Raw genomic sequence first — 21,898 nt, forward strand, 5'->3', positions numbered from 1 at the left:
TGCTGACTTAGAGGCTACAGGGATGCGCCAATAAGAGAAGACCCGCAAAATAGTCAGAATTACCTCAAGTGCAACCCAATATACTGTATGTAGTAGAGGGTCCCTGCTCTGCCTGTCTTTCAACTTGGCCTGAAAAATGTTGAAAACCCTGGAAGTGTAGATTACATGTTAAACATGTCTCTGACTGACTTTTTGACCAATAAAGGGAATGTATTTGTTAATGCATGGCCCATAAAACAGGTAAATAATAAAAGATTTAGTAATTCTCTTATCTTGTCGCCATTAAACCGCCTATAAAATTGTTTTTGAATAATTATACAAATGACGGTGTGAGCGTGTCATATGCCCCATTTCCACCGAACAGTACAGTACAGTACAGTTTAGTTCAGTACGCATTTTTTCTGTTTCCACTGTGAAAAGTTGTGGATGGTACCAGTGGAACCGTTCATTCCGTCCTCATTTTTGGTCCCCCCTCTGCTGGGGTACCTAGCACACAGATCTGATACTAAAAGGTGGAGCTGTGAACACTGCAGTCTGCTGATTGGTCAATAGAGGACGGTCCCTCTGCTCAGGGCTGAGTTGTGGCTGGTTTTGAGGCTCATGTAACCACTGTTCAGAGTTTTACATATATTAGTAAACTGTAACTAAAATGAAAGGATATTTTTTACTTATACTTTTAAGATGGAACATTTACTTGTAATTTTACTCATTGTATGAGTTGATGACGTGAATCCATCAGCACACCTTAAATATTCCATATGGCAACTTTGACCTTTACCTTAGTTTTCATTGTTTCTCTTGGATGACATACACTTTTAGTAAGGAGTGGATCTTCAAGTGTTTAAAAATATATATGAATTTTGACTGGATTATGTGAACTGCATGTATCCTAATCCTCACTCAGAGGATGATAAACAAGATGCAGACGGATAATACAGTGAGTGCTGGACAGAGCAGTGAGCGACAACAGCCCTGCACATGAAAGAGTGCTGTTTGCAGTGGAAACACTAAGGTCTGGGTACCACGTCTGAAGGTTTTCTTTTGGTTCCAAAGGTACCATACCGAAAGTGTTTGGTGGAAATGGGGCTATAGTGTTGTTTTTGGCCGCAACAGGCTGCTGTTTTTTAGTGAAAGGCTCTCAAAACCCACAGCAAACAGACACAGTCAGAGACTGGTGAAAATAGTTGAGCATTCAGCCACTTAAGAGCCAGATATTTCCCTCACGAGTTGATAGAGACCACAAACAGAGCTAAAAGAAAGTGGATATTGGACTTACATTCATCACAGGACTTCAAGTGAGCAATAATGTCGCTTCTTATGTGTTGGATGTGTAAATGAGCAGCTGTTTGCTAACAAGTTTGCCATATTAATCAAAAGATGACGTCATGTCAATGATGTGTTTATAACTTGTTTCTACTACACCCATGGGTTTAAATAAGGTCAGCAAAAGAAAAAGATATGTATTATTTTTGCACATACAGATTTGAGGTTTGTGGGACTCCACAAAACAAGGAAGTAAAGCCAAAGTCATCAATACACAAGGGTTTAATATTTAATAATGATGTTTCCTAAATGCCCTTTAACAGACTGAAAAAAGATCCTTTAAAAATATAAAATCCAGGAATCAGCAATGTTTTTATGTTATGCAATGAAAACATTTCAAGGCTGCTTGTGTCTGAAGTGTCACCCCGCAACTAAGACGAGCATCTATTATGGCGACAAGTCATCTAAAGACTGTATTAATTTTCAGTGTATCTCTGTTGAAGCACATTCTCAAGCCTTTTTTTTGCCAACAGGCAGAATTTATCCTGCGATCCTCCATTTGAGTTAATAAAACATGAAAATCACAAACTTCATGATTGTGTTTTTACCCCAAAGCATCAATAATGATAATGATAATAACACCTCATCCCCTCTCCATGTATGCCACACAGGATATTCTTGTTTATTTTGATAATTAAAAAAATCTCCATTCATCTAGCAAATTGCTTCATGACTTCTGCTGTTGCAATTTTCTGCTTGCCTGAGATGCTTAATGATACCATCAGCATCTTAACTAGTAGGTGTTGCTCCATTCTGCTTTCCTCTCCACCACAACCTATTTACTTTATCCTTATAATTGAATTTTAGGTCAACCGATTATGGGACCACATATGAGAAACTTAATGAGAAAGTCGGGCTGAAAACCATACTGAGCTACTTGTACGTGAGTCCTAACAACAAAAGGAAGGTAAGTTCACACATGCATCTCATGGAAAAAAATAAATGCTGCGTGTATTGAATAAATCGGTCAATTATTATTGCTGTGTAGCAGAGGTTTTTTTTTTTTTAGCATTTTCACTACATAGCAGCCCTGCAGGAGTCTGCATCATGCGTCTCTTCCAAGCAGCGCATCGTACAAGTACACATAAGCCCTGTGGAATGGATGCTGTCAAGGTGGGCCGCTGATTCCCCCTTCTCCTTTCTTGTCTCGTCTCAGATCATGTTACTTACCGACCCGGAGGTGGAGAGCAGCCTGCTCATTAGCCTTGACGAGGGGGCGACCTATCAGAAACACAGCTTAGCTTTTGATATCCTCAGCCTGCTTTTTCACCCCGAGCAGGAGGACTGGATTTTGGCTTACAGCCACGACCAAAAGGTAACGTGTAGCTGTCAGGCGGCATGAAATAGCTAGAATAAAAACTGAAAATGTGACAGCACAAAAAAATCCCTGGCTGCTGAATAAGGGCTGTTGTGTAGGGTTCACTTGCTGCTTTTCATGCACATGTTAGCCGGGCGTGAGTGCCACAGTGCCGTGTCCGACTATATATCACAAGCCTGTTGGGCAACAACAAAATTAATATCTCTATAAAACAATGCAAAACATAGGTGCTTGTCACGGTCGAAAGCATTCATTTTGATAACAGCAGATAGTCTCTTCGTAGACATGTGCCACTTAAGCCAAGGCTGCAGTTGCCAAAATAGAGGCAGCTGATCACCTGCTCTCCTAAACAAGTCATAAGGTCTGCCTGCTGACTCTAACTCTGAATGAATGTGCCCCAGACAGCACAGGGGAGAGTTAACAAGGGAGACGCGCCCAAACAATCCACAAGCTCACACGCAAACACACAATTGGAAGCATAAACACACACCTTTCATTACTCAGTGTGAGAACCCTGCTGTCTGCTTTACTCAACACAACAGACATCAAACTCGGCCTTGCCAGCCCGCTATTGGAAGACTTGATTTTCCGAGAGAAAAACAGTCAAGGTCTAAGAAGTGAGATAAATGGTGCAGGGAGGAAGATGAAAGCTTAGTTGAGAACCATCGACGGGTCAAAATACAGATGCTCGGGAGAAGTTTGCCTCCAGGTCATTCTGTACGTCTTTGTAAAGCTAAATTTAATCAGTTTTTTTCCCCCGTAACTGCTGAAATTAATCTAAGCTCTGATTCATTTTTACATTTATTGATTGTCTGTCATGTCTTTTAAAAGTTTAAAGCTCTTAGATAAGTCAAAATGATGTTGCTTATCCTTGTAAAGCTCCCAGCTTAAGACGCTTGCAGCTCGATCATTATGGCAAGATGACAGGCCTTCTGAATGCTTGGACACAAGTCCAGCTTTGCAGTAAAAAGACGTCTAATGGCTTTATGGAATAAAAAGAGTACAATGACAGTTAAATGAGTGATTTTATAACACCAATTAGGCCGAAATCCTGCTGAGTTACTGTAAGAAGGAGACACTTTGATTTTAATATAGAAGCCAATTTGTCTGTCCTCCCTTTCCTCTCTTCCAAGGCATCAGAACGAATAATCGTCATTATTTTCCATTTTTATTTTTTTTCTGCCTTCAGAGTATCACTGTATTTTTCTAGGGACTGATGGATTTTCTCATCACTGATGCATTCTCACAGAGCATGCACTCAGTAGTGCAATATTCAGAACAACATCAACACATTGACACCACAGAATCTACAAATCCTGACAGCTGCTTGATAATACAGTTAGACATAAATCAGGGAATAATTCTCTTGGATATTCTGACTTGGATCATTATTCTTTATACTGTAACTCATTTGGTTAATGCATTCCTGTCATTTTTCAGCTCTATGTCTCTGTTGAATTTGGGAGGAGATGGCAGCTTGTGCACGACAATGTCGTCCCCAACAGATTCTACTGGTGAGTTCAACAATCAGTCATTTGCAGAGGGTTTGTCTTTCTGGGGGAGAAACACTGCAATGTTTGATATGCTCCAAAAACACTATGAATAATAGACAAGGACAGAACAATTATACATAAATTAATTGAAATGTATGCATTTTCAGGATTCTGCACACACAAGTAGTACAGCGGGGAAATGCCTTCGCTGTACATTCTCTATAAAGATGTTTATTTATATGTGTGTTTTTGCTGAACATGCCAACAAGTCTTCGCAGATTGTGGATTCAGACGTGGGAGTAAACATACTGTGTTAATATTTCATGTTTCTGATCCGTCTGAATCTCATTTACAGTGATGTAAACACAAACATTCATGTTACTGAGTCAGATTTATACCTATAAACACGTTTAGACTGTCATGTATGCTTTAAAGGAATGTCATGAGACGATAATTGGTCACATTTCGTATGACAGTCTGCGGCGGAAAAAGGACTCAGATGCTTGACTAAGGTAAAAGCACCAATGCAACAGAGTAAGGGTGAAACAGGTCTAGTGTGTAGGATTTAGTGGCATCTAAAGTTGGAGTTGCAGACTGGGTGTAACTAACTGGTCCTATCTAGAACCAGTGTTTGGTTTGTCCGTTCTGGGCTACAGTAGAACAACATTGCAGACTCTGTGGAAGAGGACCCCCCCACTATGTATGTAGATACAAACAGCTCATTCTAAGGCAACAGCAAGTTAGCAATTCTTACTGTAAAACTTCAGTTAAAAGCCTGCTCCCAATTAAACACCCAGTCCCTATTACTAGCCCGATGTAGCCACACATTTTGACAAATAAAGGCCTGTCTCGATTAGAAGCCTGGTCTGGTTGCCACACAGTTCATTTTTATAGAAGTTCTTTGGACGTATAAAACCGCATTGTTGACTACCCACTTGAACTAACATTAGTTAGCTGTTAAGATCACACATACAAATATAAATGTTTAAACTTTTATCAATATGGAGATGCTACACATTGTTAGCTCGGTTCATTTCATATTATTGAAACCATGAGCACCAGAGAAGACTGTAAGTCATTCAGATTTACCACCATGATGAAAAAAATAAGAAGTGATTCCCTGCCTCTGAAGCTGTTATTACATCAAAATATGTGACCATTCCTCCATTACCAGGTAAGTTATTTATATCTCTTTAGTCTATAAGGGTCCAACGATCAAAAGAATCTAAAGTGATTTTCATAAAAATGAATCCAAGTTATGATTATTGTTTTATCAGGATAAAGTTTTAAATATAAATAAAGGTTAAAGGTTTTGTGTTAGTATGCCAGATGCCATAATCCTCGAGTGCCATGAAACAAGTGTAATGATATCACACATTATTGATATGGTATTCAAAGCCTAATTTTATACAAGCAGTATTCAGACTGGTTCAAATAAACAGTTGGATCCTATTTCCTACCTTTGCTGAGCAACAGTTTTTGTGTTAAATGAATTAAAGGCCTGTCCCAAATATAAGCCTGTTGACATCAGTGATTTCAGCAAATGATAGCCTGAGCTTCTAATTGATGTTTTACGGTATTTAAAATGGGATTGTTAACTATTGAATATATAGTTATTTAAAATAAACTTTGAAGGACTTCTCTAAAAAGAACGCATAGACTCATAGTAATCCCTCTCAATCACTCTTGACCCTCTGAGTGATGAAGAGGAGTGTGCTGGTGTGTTGTTCTGCAGAGACTCTGCCCTCTGACCATATTGTCTTATTTTCTTCTGTTTTTCTGTGTTTGGGACGTTTATGGGCGTTTATCCCCACAGTGCTCAGGTGAGGTTGAGTCTTTATAAAAGGTAGTGACAAGGTGCCAGACTGTAAGCAGCAGGCATCCAAAAAAACAGTGCTGAAAACAGCACTAACATAGTGAGGCGAGATGCCAAACAAGAGTATATCTGGGGTTGGCTTTTAATTTCACTGTTGCTGGTGAGTGCATTTGCAAACAGCAGCCGACAATCCTGCATAGTATACCTTTATTATTATGCAGTTCATCATCTCTGCCAGTCGATGTCCATAAATCCTACACACTGAATCTTTAAATGTACAAAAGTATTATCTGCAAAATGTTCTTAAAGAATTAAAGCATTAGAAGTGAAGACATTGCAGGCAGTGCGGCTGCACTGGGGCCCATCAGGTGAACTACACCTGTGTTTAAAGAAGAACTCACATTAGATCAAAAATGGTGCCATTTGCTGTAGGCTATATGCCCCCAAAAATACAAATCCATCTCCGTCATGATTTAGTTTTTTTCTTTTCTCTGTTTTCTTTTTTTGTAAAATGGTCAGTATCAAACTGTATCAAAATTCTATGCTTACTCTACATGCCCTAAAATAACCATGACTGAACTATTTATAAGAAACTATTCAATCAAATGGATAATTTCTGATTTTCTATGATTTTGTCATATACAAGTATGCAATGCCTAATGTCAAGTCTCTATTTGATCGTGTGACAAGATGATACCATACAACAGCTAGTTTCAGAGCAAAATCTGTCAAGACCGACAAGCTGAGCACATCTACAAGTCCATCGAGCAGGCATGCCTATTAAACATAAAAGCGTCAGTAAGAAAGGGCAAGAGAGAAACAGACAGGGGGGAAAAGTAGCAAAGCTCCCTAAATTAGATCCCTTTGGCTTTTTTATTAGCAGTTGCCAGTGGTGTGGGTGGGCGCTTTATAACTAGTGTGCCCTGGGGCCCGTGGTAACTACCTTACACCACTGACTTGTCCTCTTTGACTGATAAACCATGACATGTAACATTATTGGATTGTTAATATTAATATGTAACTGCATTTTTCATCACTCTCAGACATCTTAAGCCTATAAGTGCTGTTTTGTATTGAATTTTATAAGCGTATGACATATTTATAATGTGAAATATTAATTAAAAAGAAACTACGCTTCTCAGATGACTGTTGTGAAGTAGACATATAAAGTAGCACAAAATGAAAGCACCCAAGAAAATGAAAAAGACTTTAAAACTGGACTTAAGTACACTACTTGAGTAAATGTACTCAGTTACTTTCCACCACTATTTACAGTAAAAGTTGAGTAAATGAAATCTCATTGTGCATTTTAAGATTTTTTTCTTTTGTTTCTTTATTTCTACATAATACAGCAAGCATCTAGTTTACATACACTGATTAATATTTCATCTGCTGAATGCCATCTGCTCATGAAATATTGTTGGGAAAATGCTGTGTTACAAATGGAATCAAATCCAAATATTATCCGTTTGTAATTTATTTAGTATGATATCTGATGTATATTGCATTAAATCAGCACTGACGATGTGGCAGAGAGCTTCTGGGTGTCTCTCCGAGTGCTTTAGCATTATTAGCAGTTGGATGCCGGCACAGGGATTATGGCTTGGGATAAATGTTTAATTTATAATGGTTTTTATAGTTGTTGGCGAAAGAATCCTTCTCACACATAGAACTAAAGAAGCAGATTAATCAACAAGGTTGAGGTGACCTACAGTAGATGTTTTTGCAGCTTTTGCAGTCGTCTGGGAGACACAATGACCCGACACATTAACAATGGTATTATGGTGAATAAAAATCACTTTAGGGAAAAGGTGAATGATGTTTTTAATCCTCAAAGGGGTGGTGGATGTATGACACTCATTTCATACGATGGTTGAAGAGTCTATAACCTCCTCAAGAGTTCATGACTCCCTACTTTGTTAGTTGTTATTTACTGTGTCATACAAATACAAGTTCCCCCTAAAAGTAGACTTATGAGACACCAAAAAGAGTTGTTGTTATCATAATGAGCCATTCAGAAAAACTAATAAGATATGAAGGACTCATTAATAAAGAGTGCAGCCCCTAAATCATCATATAATGAGCAGTGAAACATGATCAGTCATCTTCAGTCTCATCTAAATCACATAACAAATGAAGCCTTTTCTCTTCAGGGAAACAATTAAATATGCTTCTGTAGCTAATGGTAATGCGACCGAGCTCAACTATGCACACAGAGATCTTTGACTTTTAGTTATATTCTGCTTCATAAGGCTGTGGTTGTTTTCCACGAGACAATATGCACGTAATTTAGGTTCATACCAACATCAGCAGACCATCTTTCCTCATACATCAGGAACAATTTGCACTGAGCTTCATAAATATTACACTGCAGCCTGTCTTTAAGAAATAGAGAATAAATTAATCATACCAAATAAAGATTTCACCTCAGTAACCCAGGGATGTCCAAGCAAAGAACCTTTCTATTGAGCCGCTGCTAGAGAATATTCTCAAGTGCAATTACAGTTTAACATCATATACAGCATATGTTTCAAATCATTATTTACAGCTTGATTTTATGTGCTAGCTATTGACAGTGGCGCTTGAGATTTCTTTTATCATCATCCTGAAGTTGAAGCATTGAAGACGGCTCAATCAAAAGCATAATTTTTGATGTTTGCACACACTTCCTTTTATCTTCGAGGAAATAAGTCCACCAAAACATGCCAGAAAAAAACACCCATCTAACTATCAGAGATCAAGTATGAAAGTAGTTCTTTCATCACATCCTGCACCACTCATCTTATCTGGAAAAAAATCTGACAAACATGATTTACAAAAACATGTTAACAGCCACCCTTGGCCGGGCGGACACACTGGTATGTGTTAGTTATTGGAGAACACTGTGTAACATTGCAGGGGTTTATTTAAGAGCAAGTGCTGCTGTTCACTGATAGAATTGGATGAAGTATTTGACAGAAAGTCCATTAAAAGAGATGGAGCTGTGAGGCAATTACAGAGTGCTGAGGGAAGCAAGACGGGGGCTTTTTATATTATAGTTCAGACACGGTATGGAGAATGAGAAGAAACCCATCTTCTGTCACAACAGCTGCTATTAATACAACAAGTGGTCACTCCTGTCGCTCTGCACGTCATGAAGAATCTCTACTGGAAGTGAATGAAATGGCAAAGTGCACCTTCCCCATAAAGTGCAGTGTAGGTCAAACGTCCATCAGGGCAGTGTTTATAGATTAGGTTGTTGTATTATTGCTCCTGAGAGAACAATAAAGATCACAGCTACATCTCTTATTTCCCCTGCCCCCTTATAAATTCAAAATGAAAATCTAATGCAAACCGCAAATATTGCGGAAACTATTACTGTGAGGAAAATGCATTGATTGTGTGAACAGTTTTCTCAATTCTCTTTGTTTTTGTTATAATTATTTACACAGCATCAGTTTATCAAATATGCCTTGGGACAGCAACAAAGTAGTTGATAAAGCTTTTTGCCTCGATGCCTTATTAAGCCGCCTGATGTTCAAAATAAATAATGAAGTTAAAATTGCTAGACAAATGCTTTGTAATCAAGTTTACTGTATGTACAGGCACTGCATACTGCGTAATCTGAATCAGTAGTTCCCAGCCGAAGTATCAAAACCTAGTGTCTCTAGATAAATCTGCGAGATCACAAGATGATAAAAGGAGTAAGAAAGAAGAACGGATTCTTCATGCCTCTGCACCAGCAACGGCTGTGGCCTTGTGGCATTACTGTATGTTTTCTGATTGTCCGAACATCCTTCAGTCTGTCCCTTTCTTGTGAACATCATATCTTAGATATGTTTGAGGGATTTTTTTTTTTTCAAATTTGGCACAAACGTCAATTTGGACTCAACGATGAACTGATAAGAGTTTGGTGGTCAAAGATAAAGGTCATTGTGACCTCACAAAATACATTTCCAGCCATATCTCAAGAAATCATAGAAAGGAAATCACACTCCTGGTTGAATACTTATGCAACAGTTAAAGTTTATTGATTATCTTATTGATTTATTTATTGTAAACATTTTAAAGAAATAGAATATATTGTAGAAAACAAAACAAAACAGACAAATAATAAATCATGAACAGACTTACAGTGAGAAACATAAATGAACATTTCATGGCCGAGAAGGAGTAGGAAGAAGCAACGTGCTTGACTAGTCCTACCCCCAATCGCAAACTATACTAATCTATCACTGATCAAACTGTTACGTAAATACACTGTCCTCACCGTCAACCACACATTTACACCACTGCACTTCTTAATACCTGATAACCAATATTACCCATGTATAAAACAAACAGTGTGCTTTACATTCCCTCTAATCATTTCTGTACCTTGTGAAAATACTGTCTTTGTATCTCCTTTTAAACTGTCTGGTGTCTTTACTTTGTCTCATTTTGTCACCCAGTGTGTTCCACAAAATCACCCCACAAACTGATATACACATACTTTTCAGAGTGGTGCGAAAACAGTGTTGTTTAAAATTGAATCTACCTCTTAAGTTAGTTAAACCCCTCCACCTCTCTGTCCAACAACAACTGTCAATCAGTAAATCTTTTATTTATCACATGGAATCATACATCAAACAACTCCAGTAAAATGTGAAACTGTCAACTCCTTCAGCCTGTGCATTGTAATTTAGCCTAACGCCCGTTTGGATTGTTAACAGCCCATAAAATTAATGTTATCAGTTGTTATCATGACCATTATGCTTCAGACAAGGCAAACTGCACCGACCAGTTGACCAGAAGCTGCATAAGCAACACATCCTTGTACGTTTTTGACACTTGGTTAAAGTTGTAGTAGGTTTAGGCACCAAAACTGCTAAGGTAAGGAGAAGACCAAGGTTTGGGTTAAAATTGGTGTGTTTGTTGCATTAAATAACGTATGTTAGTTCACTTACATTAGGTACGTTATGTAAGCTCGCTACGGTAATTCAAAATGGGTCAGCGTTGACTTTTGGTTTTATACGGGACATAAACAATGGTCTCTTTAGTGAAAGTCCAGTGTTTGTTTGACCCATTCATTCCCTTCCACCTCTCAACCCATGTGGGCTTTGTCACTCTTTATACCACACTATCTGACTTTCTCTTTTGCTCCTGACATAATTACTACTGCGACTAGAGGTGCCGCCCAATAGGGTTGCAGTGATATACCGGTTTCACGGATAAGTATCATGCAGTGTGCATTTTGTTATCTATGATATTGAACAGAAATTGCAACTAAATGGAGAATCTCCCCTTTATTTTAGTTATTTTCAAAGGGGAGACTTTTTACACATACTCCCATTAACAAAATGGTTTCAAGTTTCAATTATAGTCATAATACGTTTGTTCAACCAACAATAGTCCTTCCATTGCCATTCCTTTAAGGATAATTCTGCCTGGTAATAATGGAAATTCTGTAATACCGTGAAACTGCGATATTTTCTGAGATGGTTATCATACCATGAAAATCTCATACCATTGCAACCCTACCACTCAACAGCAAATGTAAATGTAAACATAGGAGGAAGAGGGCCACATGATGCTCCCCATGACAAGACATAACAGCAGTTTCATAGACTGATAACATTCAAACAGGCAGCAGCTAATCTCTTTGATGTAAAACTGCGTAGAAACTTGTTTTTCCAGTGCACCCCTTTTTAATTTAGATGTATAACTCTGCCTGCAAAGAGCTGGTGCAACCATCTTGGGGTGTTAAGGATTATAAGAGGTCTTCAAAAAAGTAAGATACAACAATTCAGATTCTAATCAAATTACTTTAGAAGGAAAAAAGTCCTTAAATGGAAACATCTGTCTTTGGTGAAAGAATTTATATACAAGTACAGCTCATGTTTTGAACAGGTCATCAGCTGTGATGAGGGGTTACAAACAAGACATTTGGGAACAGCTGACCTAAATGTGACAATATGATGTAATTATTAATGCACACAATGTCAGTATTCATGCACACAGTGTCATTGTTAACGGGTGACTTTCCTTTAGGCACAAATCTGATGTTTGTTGCATATTTGTCATGTCACAGGTCCAGACTGGGTCTAGACAAAGAGCAAGGAATGATTCACCTGGAGATCAGCATCTCTGATGGACGTGAGTAATGAAATTATGTTACCTTGGCAACACAGAAAAGTAGATTAGTCAAGGTTTTAATTAGATTTCACTTCAAATTAGCAGCATTTGTTACAATTCCTGGGGTGTAAATTCGTAACCCTTAATTTCAGAAAACGAGAGAGTGAGAGTTTTTTCTTGCTGTACTAAAACTTACCTCCCCATCTGAGTTGGCTGCACGGACACTCTTCATACGATTAAACTAATTCATTTTTCAAGGGCCGGGCTGTGACTTGGCTCTTTTTATTGGCCACAGTGCAGAGAGGGGGGAACTTCCATAAGGCCTCGTGTGTTAATGCCCTGTCTCTGGGGAGACCGCCTCATTTGGCTGATGCTAACACACTGGGACAGCTCTCTCTCTACTTTATCTATTAGTGAGAATAAGGCTTGGCCTCCAAAAGTTTGCCTCTATGGCTCACTTAATACCATCAGCATAAGCTAAACCTTGATCGGGGACTGTAGAAGGTTGTTTGTTTTTCTCTTTGTTATATTTTTAGCACTCATTTCTTGCTTACCCACAGGGTCACAGTACATAACTTGTAAACTTCAGAATTGCTCTGATGGAAACAAGGGCAAGCCTTTCCCTGGATTTATCATCCCTAATTCCCTGGTGGTTCAGGATGAATACGTTTTCATCCAGGTGGGTTTTTATTGCAAGGTCTGGCTTCATTAAAGGACAATTAAAAGCTGTAAAACCAATGCATTCAATCGCATCTTAATGTACAGCCATGTTTTTCATTAACTAAAAGGGGCCATTATCCTGGGAAAGGATGGCATGGAATTGAAATCACTGTGTTGTGTATTATACTACAACTCCACTCTGCCATAATGCACAACATCCTAATTAGTAACAAACCCAGAGTTTTGATGGTGGCTTAAAGTGTTTGATACATGCTGCTAGCAATCAGTGTACACAGTCAAGTTTATGAATATTTACCTGAAATGTGAATGAACTGCAAATTGCTCTATATTGCTTCTGCAGGTGCCAGTAGGTGGCCAGTCTGTCCATTATGTGTCCTATAAAAGAAATGCTTTCTACCCAATGAAGCTTCCCAAGTACACTCTGCCAAAGGTAAGACTGCTGATAAGGGTGCGGCATTTCGTGATGTTGAGCACATGCAGAGGAACTGTGCAGCATTAATTTTTACTGTGAAACACTCTATTTATTCCTTCAGGCTGTTTTGTGGTATCACGATGACTTAGTGAGGGTTGATTTTAAGTACGGTTGTTCCCAGTTAGTCATAATGTTTGCTGACAAATCCTTTAAATTGTTTTCCTCGCATTATTATCCTCCTGAAAATTGATTCAGTTATGCATAATTACATCCTCAGATCTCGTGTTTATTTAAGACCCATGCACAGTTTTTAATCAGTTGCCCTCTCATCTGTATCAACAGATATTTGCTTAAAAAATGAATGTGTAGCACAGTTTCCCCACATAACTCCAAAGGAACTTTCTGAAGCAGAAAAGTCCATTTGCATTTGCACAAAAACAGTGTTCTGCACTGAATCCCATTTGCTGAAAGCACAGCAGGGAGGCTTAGTGGTTTTAGAGACCGTGTCACAACAACAGGAGAGATTTAGAGCCCGCAGTGTTGTTTCGATCAGTCCAGCCATCCATCCATCCATGTATACTGTCAAATTTCCTTGCGAAGGACACACATCCCCTACCTCGCCTCATTCTGGAGAAGGGATTCAGTAAAATTAAATGGAGCCTGTCTTCATTTTTAGTGCATGGCATGAAACGCCTGAGGTCTAATCGCTGCTGATCCTGACTGAATGATGTCAAGAAGTGACGAATCGCTAGCTTGCTGCTCGAGCTCTGTGGCCACTATGCACACTAATATGCAGACATACTTTTCTGTTGAGAGAACTCCTTTGGGTCTATTCTTGGACCCTTGTTGGCACCTACAGCACTCATGAATTTCACATACTTAGGACTTGCAGATAATCAGCTCAGACGACAACCAGGTGGTGGCAGCGATTCAGGACTGGCACCAGAATGACTCCTATAACCTGTACATGTCTGAGTCCAGAGGGCTGTTCTTCACCCTGATGCTGGAGAACGTTGTGAGCAGTGGAGGACCAGAGGGCAACATCATGATAGACCTCTATGAGGTAGGCAGTGACGGTGCTGCTGGGGCAGTGCTGTCATCCACATGTGTTCATGTTATTCAGGCATGCTGAACCAACTCAACTCACAGGCCTGGGTTTGTAACTGCTGCAGTGTGTAGGACAATGTGTCACATTCATAAGTGTTTACTATCAAACTAATCAATTCTCATGCTAATAATTAGTGCAATTGGACATGCACATTTATTTTCTTTTATATAACATTGCAAACTTTTTGTGCAATTCTCACGCCCACACATAATGTTGGTTGCAATGAGAGTAGTTCCATTACCATTTTTGCCTTCCTGATACCAATTCCAATAACTGAACTTGCGTATCAGGTGATACAGATCTGACACCACTGCAGAAAAAAAAAAAATTACAACTGAACAGCTGTATATTATTAAATCTTCTACTGATTTGACTTTCCAGTGTAAAATTTTGCCAAATTGCTGACATTTTATCAGTGGCTAATGTTACACTCTTTACTGGAAATCAATTCTTTTTTGCAGCTCTAAAACAGTTGTTGCCAGTGGCTGCAGAGCGCAACTTGCTATGTATGCTACTATTACAGAGCAGCAGCGAAGAAGAGTTAATTTCCAGGAACTTTATTTAAGATCGTAAATAAAATACATGCAATCAGATCAGTGCATAGACTCACATACTCACAGATCAAGATCCAGCATTATAGGCAGTATTGGAGCATTTCCAATACTGGTATCAGAACAACTCTAATTTCAATGCCAACAACACTGGTAACTAGGCAGCTATGGCTCAGAGCGGGTCGTCCACTAATAATCTGAATAATAATAGGAAGATCGGCAGTGTAATCCCCGGCTCCTCCAGTCTGCATGCCAAAGTATCCTTGAGCAAGATACCGGACCCCAAATGGGCGCTCCATCGGTGTGTGAGTGTGTTAAAAACTAAGTAGCAGGTGGCAACTTGTATAGCAGCCTCGACAACCAGTGTATGAATGAGTGTGTGAATGGGAGAATGTGACTCACAGTGTAAAAAGCATTGGTTGGAAGACTAAAAATGTGCTAGGCCATTTACCATTTACTTGGATTACTCTTAATATATTTAACATTTAATTGGCATTGAAATTACATTAATCGACTGACAGGAAAAAAAAAAAAAAAATAATCTGTTTTATAGCAAATTGATTATCAGACTATAATATCTCAGGTTTTAAACTGTTGGCCAGACAAGAGTAGGGCTGCAACTAGTTATCTTCTTCAGACATTTTTTATAATTAACTGATTAATCATTAGATCTACACAATGAAGTAAAATAGTGGAAGCTGCCCACTGTAATATTCTAGAGCTGTCTTTTATCCATCCAGCTTCCAATAATGTTAAAGTGGAAATAGACAAGTCAAGTCACTTTTATTTATGCAGCACATTTAAAAGCAACCGGAGTTGAGCCAAAGTGTTTCCAGTCGAGGCAGATGGGTTATATGCCTCAACACAAGTTTACATTATTAAAAAGTACAAGGTGAATAAAAGACAATAATGCATCATGCAATAAAATAAAACAATAATAGAGAGAAGGCAGGGCTAAAAAGAAGCTAAAACAAAACAAAGCAAACAAAACAAAGTTTGCTTTACCTTATCATTATGAAGTAAATGGGGATTACACAACGTAATGGCTAAAGAATAATGACACCATCTATGTTCAGATTAGTTCCCTATAAGCCTTGTTTTCACGATGGGACTCTGTCTGCCAGTCCCCAAGGAAATGAAGGCTTGTGTCAACCATTGCACAATCAAAACAGGAGGTGGATAGTGCTTTTGTTTTCCCTAGTGGCTATCGATAGCTACCCCCAGTTAACGCAGAGTGTCAATGTATATACTCTGCATTTACTATCCCCAGTTGCGGACATAGCAGATGGTAAATCTACTGAAGCAACTGTGGAAACTCTACTAGGCAGAAGGAAAAGAGTCCTGTTAGAAGGCTCTCAGGAAATGGAAAGTGATCTGGTTGTCTTTGCAACAGCAACGCCAACAGTAATACCACTCAGAAACGATACGTGGGGGGAAGTTAAAAGTAGTCTCTCTCTACTTTATGCTATGCAGAAATTGTCGATTACTTTTTGTTTACGGTATCACCAGTGAGAGTGGAAGCCAACCCAAGATGTCCAATCTTCCGGTATATTTGCATTTTTTTTCCAGCGCTGTGTCCGAGATTCTTGTAGCTTCCTCTTGGTTGCACGCTGCTTACGGTCGAGCATCTGGTCCGAACCTCCCCTTAGTGCTGTCCTCAGGAACGTCCCGCGCACAGCAAAATAAAAAGAAGATAAGAAAACACAGGCAGAGGGTGAAGTCTCGGCAGACACCGCCACATACCTGTAGTGTGTCTTAAGTGATGACAGAGACAGATTACTTCTGTATGAGTCTGTACATTGTTTTTTTGGGGGGTAATTCTGCATAGTATACCTTTAAGACAAAGACAGGCTGGAAATTTTTACATTTGAGAAGCTGGGATTTTTGCTCAATAAATGACTTAAATTATTAATTGATTAACAATGTAGTTTCTGACTAATTTTTCTGTCTATCAACTGACAGAATAATTGACTAATTAATGCAGATCTAAACAAGAGAACTTGAGGAGCTCACTTAGTGTTCCTGTAAATTGATGGCTGTTTTCACTATGTCTGACATTGTGCAGACGATTGATCAGAAAAATATTGGACAGATTTACCAGTAATTAAAATAATACTCAGTTGTACACTCAGATAAAGTCCCTCTTAGCTTTATTCATCAATCCACTGACATTCACATGCAATTTAGAGTCTCTAGCCCACCTAACCTTCATGTCTTTTGCTATGAGAAGAAACTAGAAACTTTATCTTAAGAGCACCATACAAATTTAAATTCCTGGTTTGGGAGCTTGAACAATAACAAGACAACTAAAGTACCCACGGACAGCCTAAAACTTTGCTTGGAGTTAATCTTAATTTTCTTCCGTGCTTCCTTAAGTGTACCCTGCGCTCGATGTCTTGGATGTCCTCACCGTAATGGAACAGATGTTGGTACACTGCGTTTCATTCTGCTGCATCTCTTCTGTGCACGTCCCGCCTGCTTTTATTATCTTTTTCATGTGACATTGTCCCACAAAAAAAAAAAAAACATCTAGTAGGTTCAATCTTTAGGTAACGTACCATCTACAAGTTTAGGAATCACTGGTGTCACTTAAAGCCCATAGTCACAATGCGGGCAAAATAGCAGCTTTAACTTGTGCCCTGAACATGTTATATCTGTGTTGACAGATGTGCTATGAAGTCGGGCAGTGACTGCACATGTATGTCTCACTTTAGATTAACCTCATCTGCAGCCAGCAGTGAAAGCATCACATTGTTACAAAAACACACCTAAGATAACCATCAGCATTAGTTACTCTCACTGCTCACTGACCTCCACACACATTTTATACCCAGAGATATTTAACTGCAGCGACCAGCAGAATATATGAAACAGTGATTCTGTCTTTGACAAAGATCTGTGCTTTTTAACTGGAAGAGAAATGTGAACTCAAGTGATGGCTGCACGTGAGAGTCGGAATCTCTGTGCACATAAATACAAAGAAGAAATATCTCAGGGCTGTGCCATATGTTGTTTTGATTCAGCAGAGTCCTACAGATGGTCCAAAATAGTGCTCCCTGTCAGAAAAACTATCACTTTCAGACATCTCTTCCTCTCCGAACTAGGCCTTCAGCTTTACTTAAGTCTGAATAATTTACGGTTATTTTTTTTCCTCCCTTTTTTGTTATTTTCCCCCCTACCGCTCTCCATCTCTCATGTTCTCAGGTTGCCGGGATTAAAGGGGTGTTCCTGTCAAATAAAGTTGTTGAGAACCAAGTGAAAACTTATATCACATACAACAAGGGGAGAGACTGGCGTCTTCTTCAGGCTCCATCAACCGATCTCCAGGGAAACAAGGTCTATTGTGAACAAGTAAGTGGGCCACTGACAAGAGATAGATTTGGTTATTTGGATTTCCATTATCTGCTCTAAAAAATACAACACAAGATCACGCCATGCTGTGGTCAAAGAGGAGAAATAAATGTGATTCATATCAGCACGGCTCAGAATACGTCAGTAACTGAAGAGACCTTTTAAATGATTTAACATACTGTCACTCACATTTTGTCCAAGATATATCAAAGACTCTAGAGGTAAGACTCAACATAAATGCCCTCAATTAATGGCAAATTCAAAAACATGAAGATTGATTTCTTTAGTAAATCGCCATGTAATAATTAGGATAATATACAGCAAGAGAGATTCAGTCCAGCATCACCCTGTCAGGGTTTATTTTGCAAAAGCTTGCTATACATGATTTCCTACATTAGGCCTCCCCCAGACCAAGAATTTTTTTAAGTGACTAATAGTCATCATTTAGGGCCATTAGTCGCCTGCATGTTTATGATATTAATTCAATTATTAAATGATATATTTTGGGCGGGCCAACACAATGGTTTGAGTTGAAGGTGTGAGAAAGAATAGTATCAGTAACATTGTTAACACTGTGCTACATTACAGAGAAATACAAAACCGTACTAATGAACCTTCATTAATATAGGCCTATATTTTATCTACAAGTGCACGTCACACACTGAGCGAGCTGCCTGTTAATGACGCTGTGGGCAAAGCAGTAATGATTGTGCTAAGTGGCTAATGGGCATGTAGCTACTAACATGTTTCAGATGATACGTCATGTTTGTAGTCGACCAATGAAGATGAGTTTACATATCACCTTGGGTTCGTCCTTCACCTTCTCAAAATGATCCCACACTTTGGATTTCCTGCCCGACATGTTATTAACTAGCCTGTGGAATAACCGCAGGTACCAGCCCTGGAAATTAGAGGCTGTACACAAGCTGCGTCTTTAACCACCTGTGAAAGTGCTACTCTTGTGCCTTTTTGCGCGAGCTTTCAAGAGCATGGTGGTAGGTTGTGTCTGAGGTTGCTAAGCAACCTTAACAAGCATCATATAGCCTGTTCACCTGAAATCCTGAGTGCAGAGCTGATCTTCTTCCAGGCGCAGTTAATAAGTGTGTAGGCTTATCGTCTGTGGGACAGATGTTCAGCTCTGGGTAGCCCTGCACTAACATGATCAACTTTTCCGTATTTATCAGACTGAATATTTACAGAAGAAGGGAGAGATATCTGTCAGCTGTGATTGGTTTGTAACGTGACTCCTGTCTGACTGCTGAGTGTGGCCACTTCCTGTGTCTGTCCTTTCAAATTAAATTCCCACATGGTTCAGTCATATATGTTTTAATTTATTTTGACAAGGCACAGCTCCTAATAGTGTTTCAAGCTTATTTTTCTGCGACTAAGTGACCAATGAAATCCTGCTGACTAATGACCTTTTTGGTCAATTAACGTTTGGTCAACTGTTATTAGGCATCCCTTCCTCACATAATGTAATATGCTGCATTGAAGTGCAGGACTAACTACTTGCAGTACATTTTAAAAACATATTATTTAATAGATAATTTAATAAATAAAGTCATGATGACTTTTATGTTACCATTTATTCAGTGCAAGACTGATAATGTTTCCAATTAAATTTGTTGTTTTTATTCATTATAAAGGGACGTTTTGGTAGAAAGGAAAAAGCTTGTCACAGTTGCATGGTAACAAGAGAAAACAGGCCTAAAAAACATGGTGTAGAAAGGCAGAAAAAACATAAAAATACACAGACATAAAAAGTAAGGAGCACAAACAACTGTTGTAGACCCAGTGAGCCAGAGGACATTCTCAGCCATAAGTAAAATCTAAAAGGCATTTGGTTTATTTTTATTTGTCCAGAAAAGGTCCCACGAACATATCCTATCATCCAAACTGCCTTTTAATCTGTTGTGCATGCACTCATACCATCAGTGGTTCTCAGCCAGGGGTTCGCGGACACCCAGGGGTCCTTGAGGCAGTTGCAGGTATCCTCCAGAAAATGTGGAATAGGTTATTGTCACTATTTAAGCCACTATAGAAGTGAGTAAGAGTCATAAAAGTGACTACTCTGATCAGAGGTCTCACCCCCTCCACAGTTACTGTGTCTCCTCAGATGTTGCTGCCAAACAGAATTCTGGTCTTAATCATATCTAACAACCAAAATCTTTTCAGATGGAGGCCCCTGAAGCAAATTCTTACTGAATAGGGGTGCGTGACCTCATGGTTCTTGACACAAAAAACGTTGAGAACTACTGCATAAGATTTGTAACCATAAAAACTGAAAATAAACATTTTGATAAATGTGTTTCTGAGTAAATATAAATCAGGAGTCAAAGGAATATTTCCATATTGAGCTTTCAGCATAAATTACAGTTTCATCCTATTGAGACTTGATGGTGTATGATAATATAATTGTAACGCTGTATATTGTGTTGTGTTTCATTTTCAAGCTTCTCTCTCAAATCTCTCTGCCACAACAGTTTAACATTTCGCTTTTTTTCCTTACTTAATAATAAAGTGATTACAGCGAAACCCTCCTACAGTGATCGCGTCTGTCTGCCTCAAATTGATTGCTGTAGCTGATGATTATTATAACATTTTGTTTTTTTCTGTATTGCTCAAGCAGAAGACTATCAAATGTGTATTTATTACATGTAAATTAAGTAATGGGGTGCATCACATGGGGGCATTACGTGACCGGGCATTATCAATCCAGCAGCTTCAACAGCAGGTGCTGTTTTCTGTCTCTATCAGCAGCCATGATTGTTTCCGATTGTTTGAGCAAACTGAGCAGCACTGAGTTTCACTGCTGCATCTTGCTGCTGTGTTTTTGGCAGTTTGTCATAAGCTTTAAGAGAAAATGACTTTATTTCCAGGCAGAGTGTCATGGGAGTTAACTAAAAATAAGTATTACCAGAGTTTTAAATGCTTTTTCTTTCCATATGTTGTCACGTATGAACATGAGTGCCCAAAATGAACCGTAACTGTGATCACTATAAGATGGTTTCACTGTACTTAGTTTGAAATAATGATATATACACAGCCATTTCATTCATTATGACACTTAGTATTGTGGGTAAACCAGGTCTGTTTCACACCTTTCAGCCTCATATTTTGACTTCAGCAAAGTAATCTCTTCCTGTTTGTGTTTCGCAGCCTTATTGTTCGTTACATCTACACCTTCATGTGTCAGAGAATCCTTACACCTCGGGAAACATTGTCAGCAAAGATTCAGCTCCTGGAATTATAATAGCGTCAGGTGAGGAGATGATTTGATTTGCAAAGCCGTACTGTTGTTTACTGTTAATGATGGTCCTCGATTGTATCCCTGAGCACTCCCAGTTAAATCTGTTCTTTAATTCTGTTCCCAGCGCTGTCTTTCTCAGCCGACAACAGTTTTCTTGCTGGAATGAAATCAGTGTTTGCTGCACATCTGTTCTGTGTTTCTTCAGTGGGAAGAATATCAAAAATATCTCTTGTCTTGTCTGAGTAAATATTGGAATTTTAAAAAAAAGCAACCGAGCTGAAAATAGTGCTCTTCTACCTTCTGTGTTCAGGTGTAGTTGGACCTGAGCTGACCAGTAATAATGTCAGTATTTTCATCACATCTGATGCTGGAAACACCTGGAGAGAGGTACAGTATGGTAACTGTGTAACTGTTCCCTGTACAGCACCTGTGTTTCTGCACTGCAATAGTTTTTGGATACATTACTTTGCCGAACTTCTTAAAAGCTTCTGTCTTTTCCTCT

The 21,898-nt window shown here is 38.9% G+C and overlaps 1 protein-coding gene across 1 annotated transcript in view; it reads left to right on the top strand.

Moving 5' to 3' along the window:
• Nucleotides 1-21,898, top strand: part of LOC125903722 (VPS10 domain-containing receptor SorCS1-like) — a 69,647-nt gene that overhangs the window by 21,423 nt on the left and 26,326 nt on the right. The window contains exons 3-12 of the mRNA XM_049600821.1: nucleotides 2,131-2,230; nucleotides 2,480-2,638; nucleotides 4,082-4,155; nucleotides 12,000-12,064; nucleotides 12,604-12,722; nucleotides 13,065-13,154; nucleotides 14,020-14,199; nucleotides 18,000-18,146; nucleotides 21,306-21,408; nucleotides 21,707-21,783. Coding sequence (XP_049456778.1) covers nucleotides 2,131-2,230; nucleotides 2,480-2,638; nucleotides 4,082-4,155; nucleotides 12,000-12,064; nucleotides 12,604-12,722; nucleotides 13,065-13,154; nucleotides 14,020-14,199; nucleotides 18,000-18,146; nucleotides 21,306-21,408; nucleotides 21,707-21,783 — 1,114 coding nt within the window. The remainder of the gene's footprint in view (nucleotides 1-2,130; nucleotides 2,231-2,479; nucleotides 2,639-4,081; nucleotides 4,156-11,999; nucleotides 12,065-12,603; nucleotides 12,723-13,064; nucleotides 13,155-14,019; nucleotides 14,200-17,999; nucleotides 18,147-21,305; nucleotides 21,409-21,706; nucleotides 21,784-21,898) is intronic.

The sequence above is a fragment of the Epinephelus fuscoguttatus genome, linkage group LG16, assembly GCF_011397635.1.
Source record: "Epinephelus fuscoguttatus linkage group LG16, E.fuscoguttatus.final_Chr_v1".
NCBI classification, from domain to species: Eukaryota; Metazoa; Chordata; class Actinopteri; order Perciformes; family Serranidae; genus Epinephelus; species Epinephelus fuscoguttatus.